This window comes from Tachyglossus aculeatus, chromosome 14, assembly GCF_015852505.1.
Source record: "Tachyglossus aculeatus isolate mTacAcu1 chromosome 14, mTacAcu1.pri, whole genome shotgun sequence".
Taxonomy (NCBI): Eukaryota; Metazoa; Chordata; class Mammalia; order Monotremata; family Tachyglossidae; genus Tachyglossus; species Tachyglossus aculeatus.
In genome coordinates this window covers 27,385,375-27,406,329 of record NC_052079.1, presented here as the reverse complement: position 1 = coordinate 27,406,329, position 20,955 = coordinate 27,385,375, and the positions used below count along the sequence as shown (strand labels likewise).

General features: G+C 42.4%; 1 protein-coding gene across 2 annotated transcripts in view; it reads right to left on the bottom strand.

The window, feature by feature from the left end:
• Positions 1-20,955, bottom strand: part of NAV3 (neuron navigator 3) — a 783,489-nt gene that overhangs the window by 86,630 nt on the left and 675,904 nt on the right. For both annotated transcript variants that reach the window (XM_038756254.1, XM_038756255.1), the window contains 3 exons: positions 19,032-19,520; positions 3,600-3,760; positions 883-1,071 (listed from right to left, as the gene is read on the bottom strand). In XM_038756254.1, the coding sequence (XP_038612182.1) occupies positions 883-1,071; positions 3,600-3,760; positions 19,032-19,520 (839 nt within the window). The remainder of the gene's footprint in view (positions 1-882; positions 1,072-3,599; positions 3,761-19,031; positions 19,521-20,955) is intronic.

Here is a 20,955-nt window from a genome sequence, read left to right as displayed (position 1 = left end):
CCAGTATTTCAGCCATTAGCTATAGAAATGTCACGTGTGAGGTACTGGCCCCCACAAACTCCATCAACTTGGCCCATCTCCTGGCCTAACCCGTGGTGTCTGTTAATCAAATCCTCAGTTTAACCCTGAGTGTTTCAAATTTCAGTGCCTTTAAATGATCCCCTCTGGACTTTGATTTTACTATATCCTCTTGTGATTTTTTTTCTAGTTCTTGGCTCTAATTGAATCCCAACTCCGATCTCGTTTGGTTTGGGAATGGTGTTGAGTCTTGCTCCCTTGGGCCTACACGGAACTCTAAACTGCCTAACACCAAGGGTTTTTAATCCCCTATCTGCCTTGGATGATGTAGACCATAACATGCTAAACACTCTTTGCTCCCTTGGGCCTACACATGTGGCAAAAACTCCTTATTTATAGCCAAAGAATCATTATATATAATGTGCTACAAATCATTTAAACCTTATAATAAAGATAATGGGGGTATTTGTCAAGCACTTACTTGTGTCAAGTACTATTTTAAGAGCTGGGGTAGATAAAGCTAATCATATTGGGATATAGTCCCTGTCCCACACAGAGTTCACAGTCTTAATCCTCATTTTACAGGTGAGATAACTGAGGCACAGAGAAGTGAAGTGACTTGCCCAAGGTCACAGAGCACATAAGTGCAGAGTTAGGATTAGAATGCAAGTCCTTCTGACTCTCAGGCTCGTGCTCTATCCACTAGGCCGTGGCTGCTTCCCCATATATTCAATAATCGGGCTATCCCCCATCTGGAAATTATCGTTGATAACACTGCTGCTGAATAGGAATTTATAGTTATGAATCTTCCTTTTTGACAACTCTTGTCAGGTAATAAAACACCATTGAGATGGATGGGCCTACCTTCTTCCATACTGTCCCGGAACGATCCCGAATGACTGATTGCTCGTGGTCTCTCCTCTAAAGATGTAGCACTACCACCTAGCTGGGAATCATCGTATAGATCGAACGACGAGTCTTGTGCTGGGATACTGTTTGAGCGCATCATACTGGGTCCAGGTAGATTAAACTGAGACAGATTAGTTGGACTCACTGAAAAAAAAAAAAGAATATCCCATTAATCTATTCCTTAAACTACGTAAGAAAATCTTTGTGAAATGAAGTGTGTGGCTTCACACTAAATTAAATTGCAGTATTAAAGGTCTAGCACAATTAACCTGACCTTCATGGATGCAGATTTTTCCCTGCAAATTAGCTTAACTTTTGATGGGCTCTAAACTATTAGTTTCTTGTGGCTGGATTATGTCCATCAACTCCATTGTACTGTATTGTCCCAGGCACTTAGTACAGTGATTTATTGATTGATTAATGGAAGCCAACACCATTCCAGGAACATAGCCAAGATTTACAACCCAGCAATACAACATGGGAACCTCTTTATGAATTGCTATCATGCAATGCAAGTGAACAATAAACTAGCAAGGATTCAGATCTCGTACAGTTATGGCAAAAAGGTGGGACAATCAATCAATCAATCAATCGTATTTATTGAGCGTTTACTGTGCGCAGAGCACTGTACTAAACACTTGGGAAGTACAAGTTGGCAACATATAGAGACAGTCCCTACTCAACAGTGGGCTCACAGTCTAGAAGGGGGAGACAGAGAACAAAATAAAACATACTAACAAAATAAAATAAATAGAATAAATATGTACAAGTAAAATAAATAGAGTAATAAATACGTGCAAACATATATACATATATACAGGTGCTGTGGGGAAGGGAAGGAGGTAAGGCGGGGGGATAGAGAGGGGGAAGAGGGGGAGAGGAAGGAGAAGAAAAATTACCCTCATCCTTGTGAACCCAAAGGACTGCAATATTTGCTGTCAATCAGTCAATTGATGGTATTAAGCACTTACTGTATGCAGGGCACTGTACTAAGTGTTTGGGAGAGTACAATATAATAGAGTTGGTAGACATGATCAGTGCTTAGTACAGTGCCTAGCACATAGTAATAACTTAACAAATGCCATAATTATAATTAATGATAATTATTATCATCCCTGCCCACAGGGAGCTTACAGTCTAAGGGGGAGCAAACTCCAGAATTCCAGGAATAGTTATCACATTATCATAACAATTTACAGCTGTCCTTTAGGTTTCCAGACAAATGTTCAAAATGTTTATTCATATTAATGTCTGTCTCCCCCTGTAAGCTTGTTGTGGGCAGGGAATGTGTCTATTGTTATACTGCACTTGACCAAGATTTTAGTACAGGATTCTGTACACAGTAAGTGTTCAATAAATATGATTGAATGTATGAGGTCTTCTCATCCATAGGCTTATCTGGAACCAAAGCCCTGGCTCCTGATGCTTCCAGCTGTAGGTCTCCAGATAGCCATTGCCATGAGGGATGACCAGGGATGACCTCTTTCCTGCAGGACCAAACCAGAGTCCTGCTCTTTCCCAATGCAACCACCCAGATGTTGCACCATCATAAAAAATGGGGAACTGTTGGAAAACCATCATCGTCAATGGTACTTATTACACACTTACTGTGTGCAGGGCACTCTATTGAGTTCTTGGGAGAGTGCAATACAACAGAGTCGATAGACACAATCCCTACCCATGGTGAACTTGCAGTCTATGAGCCCTAACCTGTCAGCCAGGGAGAGTGAGATAGGTGTGTGGAATGTCCATTCCTTGATCCACCCTAACCCACAGGGAACCCTGCACTCGGTTTCTTGCCCTGGGCCCATGAGAATATTAGATTCCAGCAGAAAAAGATCTCTGCGGTAGAACTAAGCGTGATTTTCCAGTCGGCTGGTTTCAACTCTGTTGCCGAATTTGACTTTCCAAGCACTTAGTACAGTGCTCTGCACACAGTAAGCGCTCAATAAATTGATTGAATGAATGAATGAACTCAGTCTCCCAAGACTGACCACAATACCACCACTCCACAGGGTATTTCAGTGGTGAAATAAAATGTACCTCTCAAAGAATGCTCGATCATTTAACTAGGTTCTTCTCATCATTAATAACAAACTATAAAAAGTTTATATTGCTATCATACATGAAAAAAGGAAAGACATATTTTCTGCTCATAGTTCTAGGCATCACAAATTGTCCACTATGAACTCAAATAATGTCTTTTCCAGCAATACTCATTTTTTTCCATTAGAGTTTCAGAACAAGAATATATGTACATTTATGCATACATATTCTGAAACTGGTACTGTTAAAAGGGGAAATCAATACAGTTGATATCATAGGAAAAAGTTTTATGAAAAAGGCTACATAAATAGAAACCATCTTACTAAACGCAATGTTTATAAAAGGAGATCACTTTATTCAAATTTTCTCTTATAAATGATCACTTTAATGCAAGGTGAGTGAAAATTCAGGGGTTTCCATACACATACCTCAAACACCAGAATAGTGTTTGGTCACTTGTCTTTTGATCAGACCCACAAAATGGTCAATGCTGAATTTTTTTGAAGCAAATCACTTAAGAATACCTCATTAAAATATCCCATAGGGTGATCAGTATATTTTAAGAGTTGATCGTTTGTGAGCAATTTGAGTTGGGTAAAAGGGAACAAAGACGTGGAGCATTTTACCTAAGTTGGAAAAATGGTATTTTCCGGTGGCAGAGGATGACATTGCAGAAGGGGAAATGAGAGGAGATTGACTCCCAGTATCCTGCAGGCCTCCAGTCGAGTGAGAACGCAGCCACTCCTTTCCTTCCTCTTGACTGTTCTGCCGGGACGACGGGGTGTATCTGAAAAATACCACAGCTGGGACATTTAAATCCACCTACGAGTCCAGGCTGCATCATGGAACGGAAAACCATCAAGTGCCTTTTCATATGCAACAGAACAAAATTCTCCAACAGATTGAATCTAATTATAATCACTCTGTTCTTACAGCTGATTTAGCGCCATCTGCCCAAATCTCCAAGGGAAAAAGAGAATTCTTCTGGAGGAAAAAGAAATTCTGTTTCGGTGAGATAGGGAGTTGAAAAATGGATTAAGACAAGGGCGACTGAGTTAATCAAAGAAGCACCAGGAAGCTCAGTGATTTGGTTAGACAGGGCCTATCTTCGGACTTTAAATAATGGACTCCATTACAGAGTAGAAGCCGGGAAAGGTGGGCAACTGTGTAAAGAGAAATCCTCTGCCACCACCACTATCGTACTAGAACACAGTAAAGATTGTCAGCTGTGAAGGAAGTGAAACGGAGATTTCTGCTGAAACAGTGGATTGCTGAGCTCAAATGCTACATTTGCTTTCCAAAATGCCACTGGCCATTATGGCTGAACCCAAATGGCGGTATTTGTTAAGCACTTACTGTATGCCAGGCACTGTACTAAGCGCTGGGATTGACATACGCAAATTGGGTTGGACACAGTCCCTGTCCCTCATGGGGCTCACAGTCTTAATCCCCATTTGATAGATGAAGTAACTGAGGCACAGAGAAGTGAAGTGACTTGTCGAGGGTCACAAAGCAGACAAGTGGCCAAGCTGGAATTAGAACCCAGTTTCTTCTGACTCCCAGGACCACGGTCTATTCACTAGGCCATGCTGCTTCTCTAATGGAGAGAAAACAATATCACTTACTACGAAATAAACCATCAGGTATGAAAATTTGGGGAATTAATTCATTCCTCAACTGCTCTGACTAAACAAATGTGCCTAAACTTTTGTGCCTCAGAGAAGGAGGCTTGACTGGACATACTGATCTGTCATCCCAACTGTGCTGTGGTGAGCACTTTGGCATCACTATAGTCTACAGTTATCAGTGGAACACAGATTTAATGTACCCAGAATGATCCTTTGCTAGTGTCACTCTACTTTGCTTGAATACAGGTTGAATACAACACTAACATAAAGCACTTACTTTCCCTTCGATATGGCTAATCATGGGACATTTTGCAGAGATCGTTTTGCCTCTCCACCCCAAGTGGAGATAGAAGTTAACTGTGAACCAACTCTCTTCGTGAAAAAGGTTCTGAAAGTAAAACATTACATGTTCTCCAGAAATTATCCGAGTTTTGGGAAAAAAAGATTTAAAGAAACACAAAGTCCAGCCTGATTAATCTCCCTATTTTTTTAATCTAGAATTTCATAAATTACTTTCCTTAGTTAGAGAATTCAGTTTTTCTTCTAGGATCAGGGCTGCATTCTTACTAAAACCCACAAGGATGACGTCACACTATGAACTCACCATATCTGTCACAGCAGGTGTGTCTATGGCCTCATTATCTTATACCTACTCTAGTGTTTTGTATAATACTGGGGGTAGATACAGGTCAGTCAGTTCAGAAACAGTGTGATTGTTTTTGTTATGTCTTTTTTGTGATATTTAAGTGCTGCCTATGTGCCAAGCACTGTAGAGATTCTTTTTTCAGGTACACATTGCCTGTAGTCAAGCAGGCTCATGTTGTCAGAAAAATGTTCCCTTAGTTCAGAACGGTGTTCTAACTAAACTTCGAGTTGTGGTTGAACTGAGTATAAACTTCAAACAATTTTCCCCAGTTGCAGTTGCATCTCTAAATTACTTACTCATGCCTCTTATATTCCTCTTTTCTTACCTAGATTTCTTGGAGACACATTCTCATGCTGATTACTGCATCAGCCTCCTCTCCGATCTCCGATCCTCCTGTCTCTCCCCACTTCAATCCATACTTCACACCGCTGCCCGGATTGTCTTTGTGCAGAAACGCTCTGGGCATGTTACTCCCCTCCTCAAAAATCTCTAGTGGCTACCAATCAACTTACGCATCAGGCAAAAACTCCTCACCCTTGGCTTCAAGGCTGTCCATCACCTCGCCCCCTCCTACCTCACCTCCCTTCTCTCCTTCTATAGCCCAGCCCGCACCCTCCGCTCCTCTGCTGCTAATCTCCTCACCGTGCCTCGTTCTTGCCTGTCCCGCCATCGACCCCCGGCCCACATCATCCCCCGGGCCTGGAATGCCCTCCCTCTGCCCATCCGCCAAGCTAGCTCTCTTCCTCCCTTCAAAGCCCTACTGAGAGCTCACCTCCTCCAGGAGGCCTTCCCAGACTGAGCCCCCACCTTCCTCTCCCCCTTCTCCCCCTCCCCATCCCCCCACCTTATCTCCTTCCCCTCCCCACAGCACCTGTATATATGTATATATGTTTGTACGTATTTATTACTCTATTTTATTTGTACATATTTATTCTATTTATTTTACTTTGTTAATATGTTTTGTTTCGTTGTCTGTCTCCCCCTTCTAGACTGTGAGCCCGCTGTTGGGTAGGGACCGTCTCTATATGTTGCCAACTTGTACTTCCCAAGTGCTTAGTACAGTGCTCTGCACACAGTAAGCGCTCAATAAATATGATTGAATGAATGAATGAATTCCCTGCCCTCAGTGAGTTTACAGAATAGAGGGCGCTTACAGTCTAGAGGGATAAATAAGAGTCAAACACGCAGTGTTCAGTGGGGAGGCTTTGGCCAAAGAGAGTGTATGACTAAAGACAAGTAAGAATCGAGAAGCTTATTTAATCTAAATACAAGGTGCTGTGGTAATAATAATAATAATAATAATAATAATAATAAAAATGAAAGAGAAAGTGGCAGAGCCAACAAGGCTACAATGCAAAACCAGTGGTTGTGTTGAGAGAAATATATTTCCAAATCCATTTTTGGGTTGTATTATTTCTGTCAAGCTGAATGCTGTTAAAACACAGAAGGACATGGACATGGTATTTATTAAGCTAGTCAGTGTTACAAATTGCTATGCAAATTCTCACTTCAAGCAATGTAGAAAGCAATCCATTGTCCAACATATGAATTGGTCAAGGGTTGTCAGATATCTGTAATTCACACAGACGTGGGCTCCTTTTCTGAGTCAACTGACCATCTGGTGTCTACTCTGATTAACTAATGATTCCAGCCTGTAGTTGCTAAATAAAATTAAACTGAGCTTTCAGTCACATTGATTATCATGGCTTTCACATAGGGCACTTGGGCCACATGCTGAATTTGACATTTCTCAGAGATTATTTGTGCACCAACCTGATTCCACAAGAACTGATGGTGCATGCTGCTTTGCCCATTTCCAACCACGGCCTTCCCAGTTTATTTTTTTTTCATTATTTTTTCCTAACCTGAGGATGCAGCAGTGCAGAGGGAAGGAAGCAGATTGGCATAATTTGATGAGCAGAATGGAACGTTAAAAAGACTATTGAGAAAGAAGGGTCTTTTAGACATGGAAAAGCTTTGAAATTGCAGGAGGAATATTCTAACTGACAGAATATTCTGTTCATCAGGTATATTTGAAAATATTTGAAACATATATATTTATTCTATTTATTTTATTTTAATATGTTTTGTTCTCTGTCTCCCCCTTCTAGACTGTGAGCCCACTGTTGGGTAGGGACCGTCTCTATATGTTGCCAACTTGTACTTCCCAAGCAATTAGTACAGTGTTCTGCACACAGTAAGTGCTCAATAAATACAATTGAATGAATGAATGAATGAAAAATAGAACTTTTAGAATGATAAACCTGAAACCCCATCTTTCTTTAGAGGTGATTTGTAACTTTAGAGCATGAGAACTCATAGGGAAAATTGGTTTCTCCAGACTGCTTTGCCAAATGCTTAAAGTACAATTTGTATGGCTTATACAGAAAGGTCTATAAAGCAAAAATAAGGTCTTCTGGATATAATAATAATAATGGCATTTATTAAGCACTTACTATGTGCAAAGCACTGTTCTAAGCACTGGGGGGGTTACAAGTTGATCAGGTTGTCCCACGGGGGGCTCACAGTCTTACTTTTAGACTGTGAGCCCACTGTTGGGTAGGGACTGTCTGTATATGTTGCCAACTTGTACTTCCCAAGCACTTAGTACAGTGCTCTGCACACAGTAAGCATTCAATAAATACTGTTGATTGATTGATTACTTCCCATTTTACAGATGAGGTAACTGAGGCACAGAGAAGTTAAGTGACTTGCTCAAAGTCACACGGCTGGCAATTGGCAGGGCCGGGATTTGAACCCATGACCTTTGACTCCAAAACCCATGCTCTTTCCACTGAGCCACGCTGCTTCTCCTGATTTACCGGATATGATTTACCAAAATGAGATAACCTGGAAATCCACTGGGCTACCAATTTCTGACTAATCTATAAATACCAAAGTAAACAGACGTTTTTAGTTGTATATATTCTACTGGATCGACCCATATGAGAAAACATCTCTCCCTTTGAAATGAATAGTTTATAGTTTAATAGTTTAATGTGACCTATAACCAGAGAAGCAGCATAGCTCAGTGGAAAAGAGCCCGGATTTTGGAGTCAGAGGTCATGGGTTCAAATCCCAGCTCCGCCAATTGTCAGCTGCGTGACTTTGGGCAAGTCACTTAACTTCCCTGTGCCTCAGTTCCCTCATCTGTAAAATGGGGATGAAGACTGTGAGCCCCCCGTGGGACAAACTGATCACCTTGTATCCTCCCCAGCGCTTAGAACAATGCTTTGCACATAGTAAGCATTTAATAAATGCCATTATTATTATTATTATAACTCCCTAGACATAGATACTATGGAATAGAGAAATGAGAGGGATTTTTTTTTTTCCCCTGGGGAAACATCACTCATGACCATATAGGAAAAATCAGGTCTACAGGAAATGATTGACCAAAATGAGGTAACTGAGAAATCCACTAGGCCATTAATTTCTGACTAATCTATGAAAATCAACATCAGACGACGTTATTTGGCGCATGTACTCCATTGCACAGCATAACATCAGGGAAGCAGCATGGCGTAGTGGATAGAGAATGGGCCTGGGAGCCAAAGAGATCTGGGTTCTAATCCTGATTCTGCCAGTCATCTGCTGTGTGGTCTTGGGCAAGTCATTTATCTCCTCTACGCCTCAATTACCTAATCTGTAAAATGGATATTAAGCTTGTGAACCCCATGAGGGTCAGGGACTCTGTCCAACCTGACTAGCTTGATTTCCACCCCGGCTCTTGGAAGAGTACTTGACACACAGTAAGCACTTAACAAATACCATTATCATTATTATTAGAAGTTTACCAAAGCATTTATGCCAAAATGCTAGATATCATGTCTCTGAATTCTCTGATAGACTGAGAGGTGATCCAGTGCAGCCACTCCATAGCCCCTCCCACTATACCTCCAAATGTGGCGTTCAGTCCACTCTCGCAACTCCCACCTCCACTCAAAGTAGTATGAGCGGGATGGCTCCCGAGGGAGGCTGATGACGTCCTGATTCCTTCTCCTTGGGCAATGTCTCTGTTTCTATTCCCACTCTTATTCTGGATAGCCCCTCCCCATGATTGGATTTACTCTTTACCCTGCATGACACACAAGTTATAATGCTGCTCAGTTTAAATGGGGAGAATGAATCTGATTATAAATCCTAAACGGCACAGCGTAAGATCAGGGAAGCAGCATTGACATAGTGGCTAGAGCACGGGCCTGGGAATCAGAAGGGCCTGGGTTCAATTCCCGGCTCCTCCACTTGTCTGCTGCTTGACCTTGGGCAAATCATTTCACTTTTCTGGGCCTCAGCTATTTTATCTGTAAAATGGGGATAGAGAATGTGAGCCCCATGTGGGAAAGGGACTGTGTTCAACCCAACTCGCTTGTATTCACGCCAGCACTTAGAACAGTGCCCGGCCTAAAGTAAGCACTTAACAAATTCCATAATTATTATAAGGGCACCATTAACACTGCTTGTCCTTCTCCAAGCCCTCCTTGGTTTGGCCCTGTTCCCCCGGATTTGGCAACCTCCCGAGGTGGGGCTGTAAACCAAGACAAACTGAGTGGGGAAACACTGGTGTGTAATCCTCAACATAAAGAACATCACAGGGAGCCAGATTTGGACTGTATTGCAGTAAAAGTGGTTACTCTGTCAGGTATTTGTTTTAAGCCAAGACTCTCAGTGTTCATACATATACGTTCGCTGCTCTCCTGCCAGAACCCAGCCCACATATTTGGCTCCTCTAATGCCAACCTACTCACTGTACCTCAATATAGTCCAAATCTCCGCCAACCTCTCACCCACATCCTGCCTGTGGGCCTGGAATCTATCTCTTCATAACTGACGGAAGATCACTCTCCCCACTTTCCAAGTCTTACTGAAGGCACATCTCCCAGAGGTTTTCCCTGACTAAACTTCCATTTCCTCTTCTGCCACTCCCCCTGAGTCACCCTTGCACTTGAATTTGCTCCCTTTATTCACCTCTCCCCACAATACTTATAGGCATAGCTACAATTTATTTATTTATTTATGTTAATGTCTGTTTCCCTGCTCTAGACTGTAAACTCATTGTGGGCAGGAAACATCTGTACCAACTCTGTTCTACTGTTCTACTGTACCCTTCCAAGTGCTCAATACATATGACTGATGGATTGGTTGAAGAGGAAAAAACACCAGCCTGGTTTCATCACCTTCTATCTCCTAATGTTAACATGGTTCCAGAAGCCAAAGCTGGTTATCATTCATTCAATCGTATTTATTGAGCGCTTACTGTGTGTAGAGCACTGTACTAAGTGCTTGAACCCCTTAATCGTCCTTGCAGATGGTACAGTGTTTGAAAGCTAGGGAAGCAGCGTGGTCTAATGGATAGAGCACAGGCCTGGGAATCAGAAGGTCCTGGTTCTAATCCCGGCTCGACCACTTGTCTGCTGTGTGACCTTGAGCAAGTCATTTCACTTCTTTGTGCTTCTGTTATCTCATCTGTAAAATGTGGATTAAGACTGTGAGCCCAATGTGGGACAGGGACTGTGTCCAACCTGATTAGTTTGTATCCACCCCGTGGATAGAACACAGTCCTGGGAGTCAGAAGGTCATGAGTTCTAATCCCAGATCCGCCACTTATCTGCTGTGTGGCCTTAGGCAGCCATTTCACTTCTCTGTGCCTCAATTACCTCATCTGTAAAACGGGGATTTAGACAGTGAGCTCCATGTGGGACAGGCACTATATCCCACCAGATCAACTTGTGGCCACACCAGCGCATAGTACAGTGACTGGCACATAGTAAGCATTTAACAAATACCACGATTACAATTATTATTATTTTTATGTGGGTCAAGGACTGTGTCCAACCTGATTAGTTTGTATCTACCCCAGCGCTTAGAACAGTGAGCCCTTTTTTTTAAATGGTATTTGTTAAGCGCTTACTATGTGCAAAGCACTGTCGTGCTGTTGTTGGGTAGGGACCATCTCTATATGTTGCCGATTTGTACTTCCAAACAGTACAGTGCTCTGCACACAGTGAGTGCTCAATAAATATGATTGAATGAACAGTGCTTGACCCATAGTAAGTGCTTAATAAATACCATTATTGTCATTATTATTAGTAGTAATAATAATGACATTTTTTTAAAACTTACTACGTGCAAAGCACTGTTCTAAAGCACTGGGGGGATAAAAGGTGATCAGGTTGTCCCACGTGGGGCTCACAGTTTTACTCCCCATTTTACAGATGAGGTAACTGAGGCCCAGAGAAGTGAAGTGACTTGCCCAAAGTCACACAGCTGACAAGTAGCAGAGGTGGGAGACCTCTGACCTCTGACTCCTAAACCCGTGCTCTTTCCACTAAGCCATGCTGCTTCTCTGAGCCACACTGCTTCTCTATTAAGTCTCTAGAGGGTCAGCAGGAGTTAGGGCAGCCCTCCAATCTGGGGAAATGTTCCTTCCTCAGACTAAGCTTCTCGTCCAATCCAGAAATTCATGGGCTAAACTCTGTTAATCAGTGACTCCAGGCCTAAACTAGCTATAGACCAGGGATGACCTAGAATCGGCACCAATTCCCTTCAACTGCAAGGTTAGGTAATCATTTTAGATGAATAGGTTTTGTCCAAATTCCCTGGAATCTAGGCAGTCAATCAATCAATCAGTGGTATTTATTGAGCTCTTGCTTAACTGTGTGCAGAGCACTGTTCTAAGGGCTTGGAGAGTCCAACAGAGTTGGTAGACATGATCTCTGAGCACTAAGAAGAATTATCCCCATAAGAAGAATTATCCCCAAAGTATATGGAACGTGAGAGACCCTGAAGAGCCCGGGTTCATGTCTAATTCTCCCCTCTCTATATTTTCCCAGCAATTAGTTCAGCATTCAGCACACAGCAACCACTTAAAAGATACTACTAGTAGTACTAAGGTGGAATGGACATTTCAGAGGTGGAAGTGATCTGTTACAACTCCTGGATGAGAGGATTTAAGAAAGAATAGAATTAGCTTTTTTTTCCCCAGTGTGGCCTAGCGGATAAAGCATGGGCCTGGGAATCAGGGGGGCCTGGGTTCTAATTCCAGCTCTGCCACTTGTCTGCGATGTGACCTTGGACAAGTCACTTCACTTCTACGTGCTTCAGCTACCTCAGGTGAGAAATGGGGATTAGGATTATGAGCCCCATGTGGGAAAAGGACTGTATCCAATCTGATTTGTTTGTATCAATTCCTAGTGTTTAGTGCAGTGCCTGGCACATAGTAAGAGCTTAAGTATTATTATCATCATGTAAGATGTAGTACATTTTACATATATTACATAGCACATAGTAAGAGCTTAACAAGTATTATTATTAGATTAAGACCTGTAAAATGGGGATAATAATAATAATAATAATAATACTTGTTAAATTCTTAATACATGCCAGTCACTGCATGAAGCACTGGGGTGGATACAAGCCAGTCGAGTAGGACGCACAGTCCCTGTCCCATGCGGGGCTGACAGTCTCAACCCCATTTTACAAAGGAGATCATCGAGGCCCAGAAAAGTCAAGTGACTTTCCCAAGGTCACAACAGACAAGTGGAGACCCTGGGATCAGACCTTCTGACTCCCAGGGTCATGCTCTAGCCACTATATCAGGTAGTTATAACTATTATTTTTCCTTAATACAGGCCCTAATCCAAGGTCACTCCCACCCCAGTCCCAAACATTAAGACCCTTGCCTTATCTGCAACGCTATTTGTTACAAGGACATATGGAGGTAAAATATTTGGTACCAAGTCATTCAGTAAGAAATCGAGAGCCTTGGGTAGACGCAGATTCAGAATCAGATGCATGCAAGTTGTACTAATTTTATTGCACATCTCCTACTTTGACAGCAGTAAATGAGGTACCTTAATTATGAAAGGGCTATATTAATTGGCCCTGATGACCTGATTACTGGCTGGAATACTTTCAGGTTGGATTTACTCAGATTCTATCCCAGGCTTGTAAGGGATCCATAGTACTATTCTTTTTTTGTTTACTTGGTAGTGTATAAGGGAGGAATACTTATAGCCTGAAACTAGAGAGGGTGCATTGCGGCTGGAATTTGGGATAAGCTTTTTCTAGCTTTGGTCATATGATGCAGATGCTTCAACAGATGGGTAACTGATACTTCAGCATATTTACAGCCTAGAAACAATCCTTTCATCACCGCCTCTTAAAAGAGGTTTCGGGCGAAGCCCTATTCACGTGAAAAATCATGGCCCTTGAAGCTGAAAAAACCACCTTCCGGAATCACATTTGCTCTTACCTCATTCTTTTGAACCACTCTCATATTAAATATGGCATACATATGACAAATGGCCAATATGAAATATTCCTAAATTAATGAGTACCTTCAAAAAATCTAACTTATTTACAAGTGAGGGTTAGGACTACAGTGGAATAAGAGATGCTTGTGGTTGACAAAAAATGATATGCAGCATTCCCCTATTTTAATTTGGAATGTCCCCACTGATGAAACAGTATTATTTTAGTCCCAGAAACACAGAAATATTTTCTTATAGATATGAAATGATCTCATTTCTCACTAGGTAAAATTTCTCTTAACTTTGATGATATCAAGAAGAGAAGGTGCTAAAATGTACACAAATGTGAAAGAAAACTCATGGAGTAACTTAGTGTGTGATGCTACTGTTTATGGTTTCCCTGCGAGGTAAAATATTGTAGTACAAGTTTTTCCTGTAAAATCTAATCAACACAATTTTCTCTTCCCCATCATCCATTAAGATTAGAATTAGTAGTAATAGTAGTAGAGGTTGTAATAGTAATAATAGTAGTAGTAATAGTAGTCATAATAGCGTGGCTCAGTGGGAAGAGCCCGGGCTTTGGAGTCAGAGGTCATGGGTTCAAATCCTGGCTCCGCCAAAAGTCAGCTGTGTGACTTTGGGCAAATCACTTAACTTCTCTGGGCCTCAGTTACCTCATCTGTAAAATGGGGATCAAGATTGTGAGCCCCTCCGTGGGACAACCTGATCACCTTGTAACCTCCCCAGCGCTTAGAACAGTGCTTTGCACATAGTAAGCGCTTAATAAATGCCATTATTATTATTATAGCAATAGTAGTTGAGAAGCAGCAAAGTTTAGTGGATAGAGCCTGGGAGTCAGAAGGACCTGGGTTCTAATCCCAGCTCTGCCACATGTCTGCTGTATGCACTTGGGCAAGTCACTTGACTTCTCTGTGCCTCAGTTACCTCATCTGTAAAATGGAGATTAAGACTATGAGCTCCATGTGGAACAGGGACTGGATTTAACCTGACTGACTTGTATCTACCCCAGCGTTTAGAACAGTTCTTGGTACACAGTAAGTGCTTAACAAGTACCATAATTATTATTAGTATAGGGAAACAGCATGGCTTATTGGAAAGAGTACGGGTTTGGGAGTCAGAGGTCGTGGGTTCTAATCCTGGCTCCTCCACTTGTCAGCTGTGTGACTTTGGGCAAGTCAGTTAACTTCTCTGTGCCTCAGTTAACTTCATCTGTAAAATGGGGATTAAGACTGGGAGCCCCACGTGGGACGGCCTGATTACCTTGTATCTACCCCAGTGCTTAGAACACTGCTTGGAACATAGTAAGCGCTTAACAAATACCATATTATTATTATCAGTAGTAGCAGTAGTACTAGTAGTAGTAGCAGCAGTGGTAATAGTAGTAGTAGTAGTAGCAGGAGCAGTAGTAATAGTATTTATTAAGCACTTCCTGAGGGTAATGAACTATATAAAGTTTTAGGAAAGCACAACAGAACACAACACAAGTACAAGGCACATTCCTTTTCCACAAGGTGCAGCAGTGGATGAAACTCTGTTGGGTAAAAATCAAAAGCTCATAAGACCAAAAGCTGAGGAGCAGTGTGGCCTAATGGATAGAGCATGGGCCTAGGAGTTAAAAGGACCTGGGTTCTAGTCCCAAACCTGCCACCTGTCTGCTGTGCGACCTTGGGTAGGTCACTAAACTTCTCTGTGCTTCAATCACTTCATCGGTAACCTGGAGATTTAGAACGTCAGTGCCATGTGGGACATGGACTGTGTCCAACCTGATTATCTTGTATTCACCCCAGTGATGACTACAGTGCTGGGCACATAGTAAGCACTTAGCAAATACCATTAAAAACAAGCAACCAAATGAACAAGCAAAAAAAAAAACCAACATTGACACTGGGAGTTGTGTAGCATTCACTGTGCAAGACGAAAATCAAGAGCATTCAAGACAACAGCCCTCCCCCACACCAAAAAAAAAATATAAGCCTGTTCATTATAACACTATTCATTTACATTACCACTTGTCTGCTGTGAAACCTTGGGTAACTCACTTAACTTCTCTGTGCCTCAATTTCCTCACTTACAAAAATTAGGATTACCTCCTACCTAGAGTGCAAGCCCCATGTGGGCCAGAGATTATGTCCAAACTGATAACCTCGTATCTACCCCAAAGCTTAGAATAGTGCTTGGCACAAAGTAAGCTCATTGTGGGCAGGAAATGTGTCTGTTTATTGTTATATTGTACTCTCCCAGGTACTCAGTACAATGCTCTGCACAGAGTAAGCACTCAATAAATACAACTGAATGAATGAACAACTGCTGCAATTAAGGGAACCCTATTAACATGGATTGAAAGAAACAGAGTGACCTAGAGGATAGAACATGGGCCCAGGCATCAGAAGGACCTGGGTTCTAATGTGAAAGACAGTTACTCTCCCTGTCCTTCCTAGCCTTATTGAAGATACATTCCCTCCAAGAGGTCTTCCCAGATTAGGCCCCACTTTTCCTCAACTCCGACTCCCTTCTGCATCACTCTGACTTGCTCCCTTTGCCCTTGCCACCACCGCCCTCCAGCCCCACAGCACTTATGTAGATATCTGTCATTGTATTTATTTGTATTGATGGCTGTTTCCCCCTCTTTAGACTATGAGCTCCTTGTGGGCAGGGACTGTCACTGTTCATTGTGGTATTGTTCTTTCCCAAGCACTTAATACAGTGCTCTGCACAAAGTGCTTAATAAATATATTTGAATGAATGAATTAATGAATACTCCCAGCTCTACCACTTGCCTGCTTTGTTACCTTGGGTAAGTCACTTCATTTACCTGGGCCTCAGTTGCCTCGTCTGTAAAATGGAGATTAAGACTGTGAGTCTTGTGTGGGACAGGGACTGTATCCACCTGATTAGCCTGTATCTACCCCAGCACTTAAAACAGTGCCTGTTTTAAGTTTTAAGTTTTAAGAAGTTTTAACAGTTTTAAGAAGAACACTGTTCTTCCCAAGCGCCTAGTACAGTGCTGTGCACACAGTAAGCGCTCAATAAATACGATTGAATGAACGAATGAATCCCCCGCCTCACCTCCTTCCCCTCCCCACAGCCCCTGTATACGTTTGCACAGATTTAATACTATTCTATTTATTTTATTTTGTTAATATGTTTTGTTTTGACGTCTGTCTCCCCCCTTCTAGACTGTGAGCCCACTGTTGGGTAGGGACCGTCTCTAGATGTTGCCAACTTGGACTTCCCAAGCACTTGGGAACACAGTACACAGTACTGTGTACACAGTGCACACAGTAAGCGCTCAATAAATACGATTGAATGAATGAATGAATGCCTGGCACATAGTAAGCGCTTAGCAAATGCCATAAAAAAATCACTTACATATTACAGTCGTTTAAAGCTCACTGTTATCTGACCTTCAGTGTTTTGTAACTGGCTTTCTTTGGTCCTGGTGCCAGTAGTTCATTAGCGTTACACAGGCATAATAATAAAGGTATTGTAACCGTGAACTTCAGGCGATTAAAAATGCTCCTGTGTAATGCAGTTGAACCACTGATCTGATAGCAGCACCAAGTACACTGCAATTGGAGTGCTGGAGGAACGAAATGAGAACTCAGCAGACTGAAATGATAGTCTGCATGATCTTCAGCTTTGGAAAACCACAGCTGCTCAAAGCTGTACACCACGAAGGCCAAAATGGTAAACAGGATATTATCCGTAGATACCTCAAACCGTAGTTGGCACAGGAAACCTGTATTCCTCAAATAATTATTTCAAGAGCAAAGCTTTAGACCCCAATTTTGGATTGCATATCGGTCATCAGCAAGGACTGCAAATCTGGACAAAGGGCATATGTGATTTTCAAAAAGTTCACACTCAAGGCTGGGCAGCTGTCGTAGCACACGATTGCTAAAATCTCACCAATGTTTGAGTTTGGCTATATTTGCTCAGACATTTGGGCCATTTTGAAATCCTCAGTGATCATTCTGGGAATTATTTTGGAAGGGTTCCTCTAGCTACACTTAGTAAAGAAACACTAAACAAATGAAAACGAGCACTCTGTCCAATAAACACTTACTTGGAAAGAAATTAAACACTAAGGACCAAATTGAGATCAGGAAATGCCATGGGTTGCTTTAACAAATAGCAAATAATGAATTAAGGCCAAATCAATTTCATCTGGTTCTACTGAGACTTGTCCACATAGGCCTCATATAACAGGACACGATGACACTCGAACATATTGCCTAGAGCATATTATTAGGGGTTATTCAATGGTCTCTTCAAACAAATGCATAATACTTCAGAATCAACTTTTGCTGCTTGGAATCTCAAAAAAAAATTCCAACTGTCTATGCTCAGATATATACTTTGGTTTTATCTGAATTTTAAACTTGAAATACTAGGTCTCTGAAAAAAGGAGGGCAGAATCATTCCACATCAAGCCTAGGTCTTCAATGACAAGCACGTGTTTGGGAAGGAAGGAGTGTGGAAGCTCATTTCTAAATATGATAACAATAATGATAATAATTATTATTATTTTGGTATTTGTTCAACCCTGTTCTAAGTACTAGGGTAGATACAAGTTAATTAAGTTGGCACAGTCCCTGTCCCACAATGTCACTATTTATTGTTGTATTATTCTCCCTCGAGTGCTTAGTACAGTGCTCTGCACACAGTAAGCGCTTAATAAATATGACTGAATGAATGAATAATCCCAGTTTTAATCCTCATTTTACAGATGAGGGAACTGAGGCTCAGAGAAGTTAAGTGACTTGCCCAAGGTCACACGGCACCCAAGTGGTGGAGCAAGGATTAGAACCCAGGTCCTTCTGACTCCCGGTCCCATGGTCTATCACTAGGCCATACTGCTTCTCTGGCCATGAGGAGAATAGGATAACCAAATATTTCATGACAAAATTGGTGTGTTCTCATATACCGAAAGCCCAAATATCCCAATACTTTGTGTCAGTAGGTCATCACCTGAATAAAAAGACTGCAGGCAGGTAAAGTCCCAGGTCCTTTATCGCTTCGAAGTGATAAAGCAATCAGTTATCAGGGTATCAAAAATGAGACTTTCATTAAAAATGAAATGAAAAATAAGCCTCCTTGGATGGTTTGAGCTTGCACTCTCCTCGTCTTTAACACTACCTTTTGTGTACTGTGACAATAGCCAAGCGAGACTGGGTTGGAATCTTTTAGTCAAAGAATATGGGATAATTGAAAATTCTTGCCTCATATATGCATGATCTTAACGATCTTATCCTCTTCAGATTCAAGAACTCATACCTGAAATTGCATCACTTTGGCCCAATCTCACAGTCCTGAGCATGAGCAAAGAACAAAGAACCACCAAAGAACAAGGAATTTTATCCAGGGAAAAATGATGAGACCGGGCTTTCGATAGAAAAAGCTATGGAGTGCTCTTTCTGCGTATTCCGATTCGGTATAAGCAAACGTTCCCACAGGTTTGGGTTGCATCCCTCTCCGGCTTCCTGGCTGCTTCCTGCACTCAACACTCACCTTTCCGAAAGAGTAGATCTCACACTCCCGGTCCTGATGAGCAGATTCTGGACCTCCTGGGTGCCCGTGGTCAGTCCGGACAGAGAGCCGTGGTGGCTGAGAGGGAGGTCGATCGATTCGGAGCTGGTGTGGAGGCTGGTCGTCGACTGATAACTCGGGGTGTCTTTACTGCCCGCGGAGGAGCTGCTGAGGTTGGCCGCCCAGACGAGACCTCCCGACGTGAAAGAGTGGACCGAGGCCGGACTGGAGGCCAGGGAATGGCTCAAGCTGATCACGTCCGCGGTTAGGTCTGAGGGTTTGCTGAAGAGGGGGCTGCTGCCGCCGCTCTGCCCGCCGGCACTGCCCATGCTGCCCGTGCCCGACGATGGAGACTCCAGACTGCCTTGTCGTGCTAACGTGCCGCTTGGGCTGGGCATCGCTGAGGTGGATTTCACCCCCTCGGTGGTCGCTGAAGAGGACGGCTTGCCCCCTGCCTTGGCCCCAAACAGCCTAAAAGAGAAACAAATAATCACAATAATGGTATCTGTTAAGCACTTACTACATGCCAGGCACAATACTAAATGCTGGGGTGGATAAAGAAGCAGTGTGGCTTAGTGGCAAGAGCACGTGCTTGGGAGTCAGAGATCGTGGCTTCTAATCCTGACTCCACCGTTTGTCTGCTGCATGATCTTGGGCAAGCACAACTTCTCTGTGCCTCAGTTACCACATCTGTAAAATGGGGATTAATAATAATAATAATAATGGTGTTTGTTAAGTGCTTACTATGTGCCAATCACCGTTCTAAGCTCTGGGGGTGGGGGATACAAGGTAATCAGGTTGTCCCACGTGGGGCTCACAGTCAATCCCCATTTTACAGATGAGGTAACTGAGGTACGGAGAAGTTATGTGAGTTGCCCAAAGTCACACAGCTCGCAAGTGGTGGAGTCGTCAGGATTAGAACCCATGACCTCTGACTCCCAAGCCCGTGCTCTTTCCACTGAGCCACGCTGCTTCTCCGAAGATTAAGACTGTGAGCCCCATGTGGGATGACTTGATTACCTTGTATCTACCCCAACGCTTAGAACAGTGCTTGGCGCATAGTAAGTGCTTAACAAATACCATCATTATTATTATTATTATTATTATTAAAGGCTCAGAGTCTCAACCCTCATTTTACAGATGAAGTAACTGAGGCCCAGAGAAGCAAAGTGACTTGTCCAAAGTCACACAGCAGACAAGGTCACACAGCAGATAGCAGACACAGCAGAGCCAGGACAATAATACTACTACTACTACTACTAATAAAATAATTATAGCATTTGTTAAGCACTTATGTGCCATGCACTGTACTAAGCATTGGGGTGGATAAGCAGACAAGTGGCAGAGCCACTCTCTCAAGCCTGTGCTCTATCCACTACACCACGCTGCTTCTCTAATTAGAATCGATGACCTTCTCACTCCCAGGCCCACGGTCCAACCAAAATCATCACCTCCCTTGCTATTCAGAGATGCCAATTTCCACTAAACATTCCTGGTTCTTTTTTTCTCCACACTCCGCATTATGTATCTGGAATACAGCATCTTTTGAACCAAGGTTCAGTTGTCTTTACTAAGAACTAACACATCACCTTTTCCCTTTCTCTTGAGTATCGTGTACTTGGTATTTTGAAACCCTCCAATTCATGATTTGAAATAAGTATTTCTCCCCATCAAAGGAGAAGACCTAATCCAGACCCGAGGAATAAAACAGAGGTCAAAAAAAAACAAGACAGTGGCTTGCACGAAGGATTTTAAATGAACAAATGGAATTTCACTCCAGCACAATACATGGTTTTGACTGCTTCTTGCTGGTAAGCCATCCATAACCCATTTCCAAGAAATGTTCTGTCATTTCCACACATGACATTAAAAAAAAATTAACAGTTGATTTGACGTCCAAAAAGTT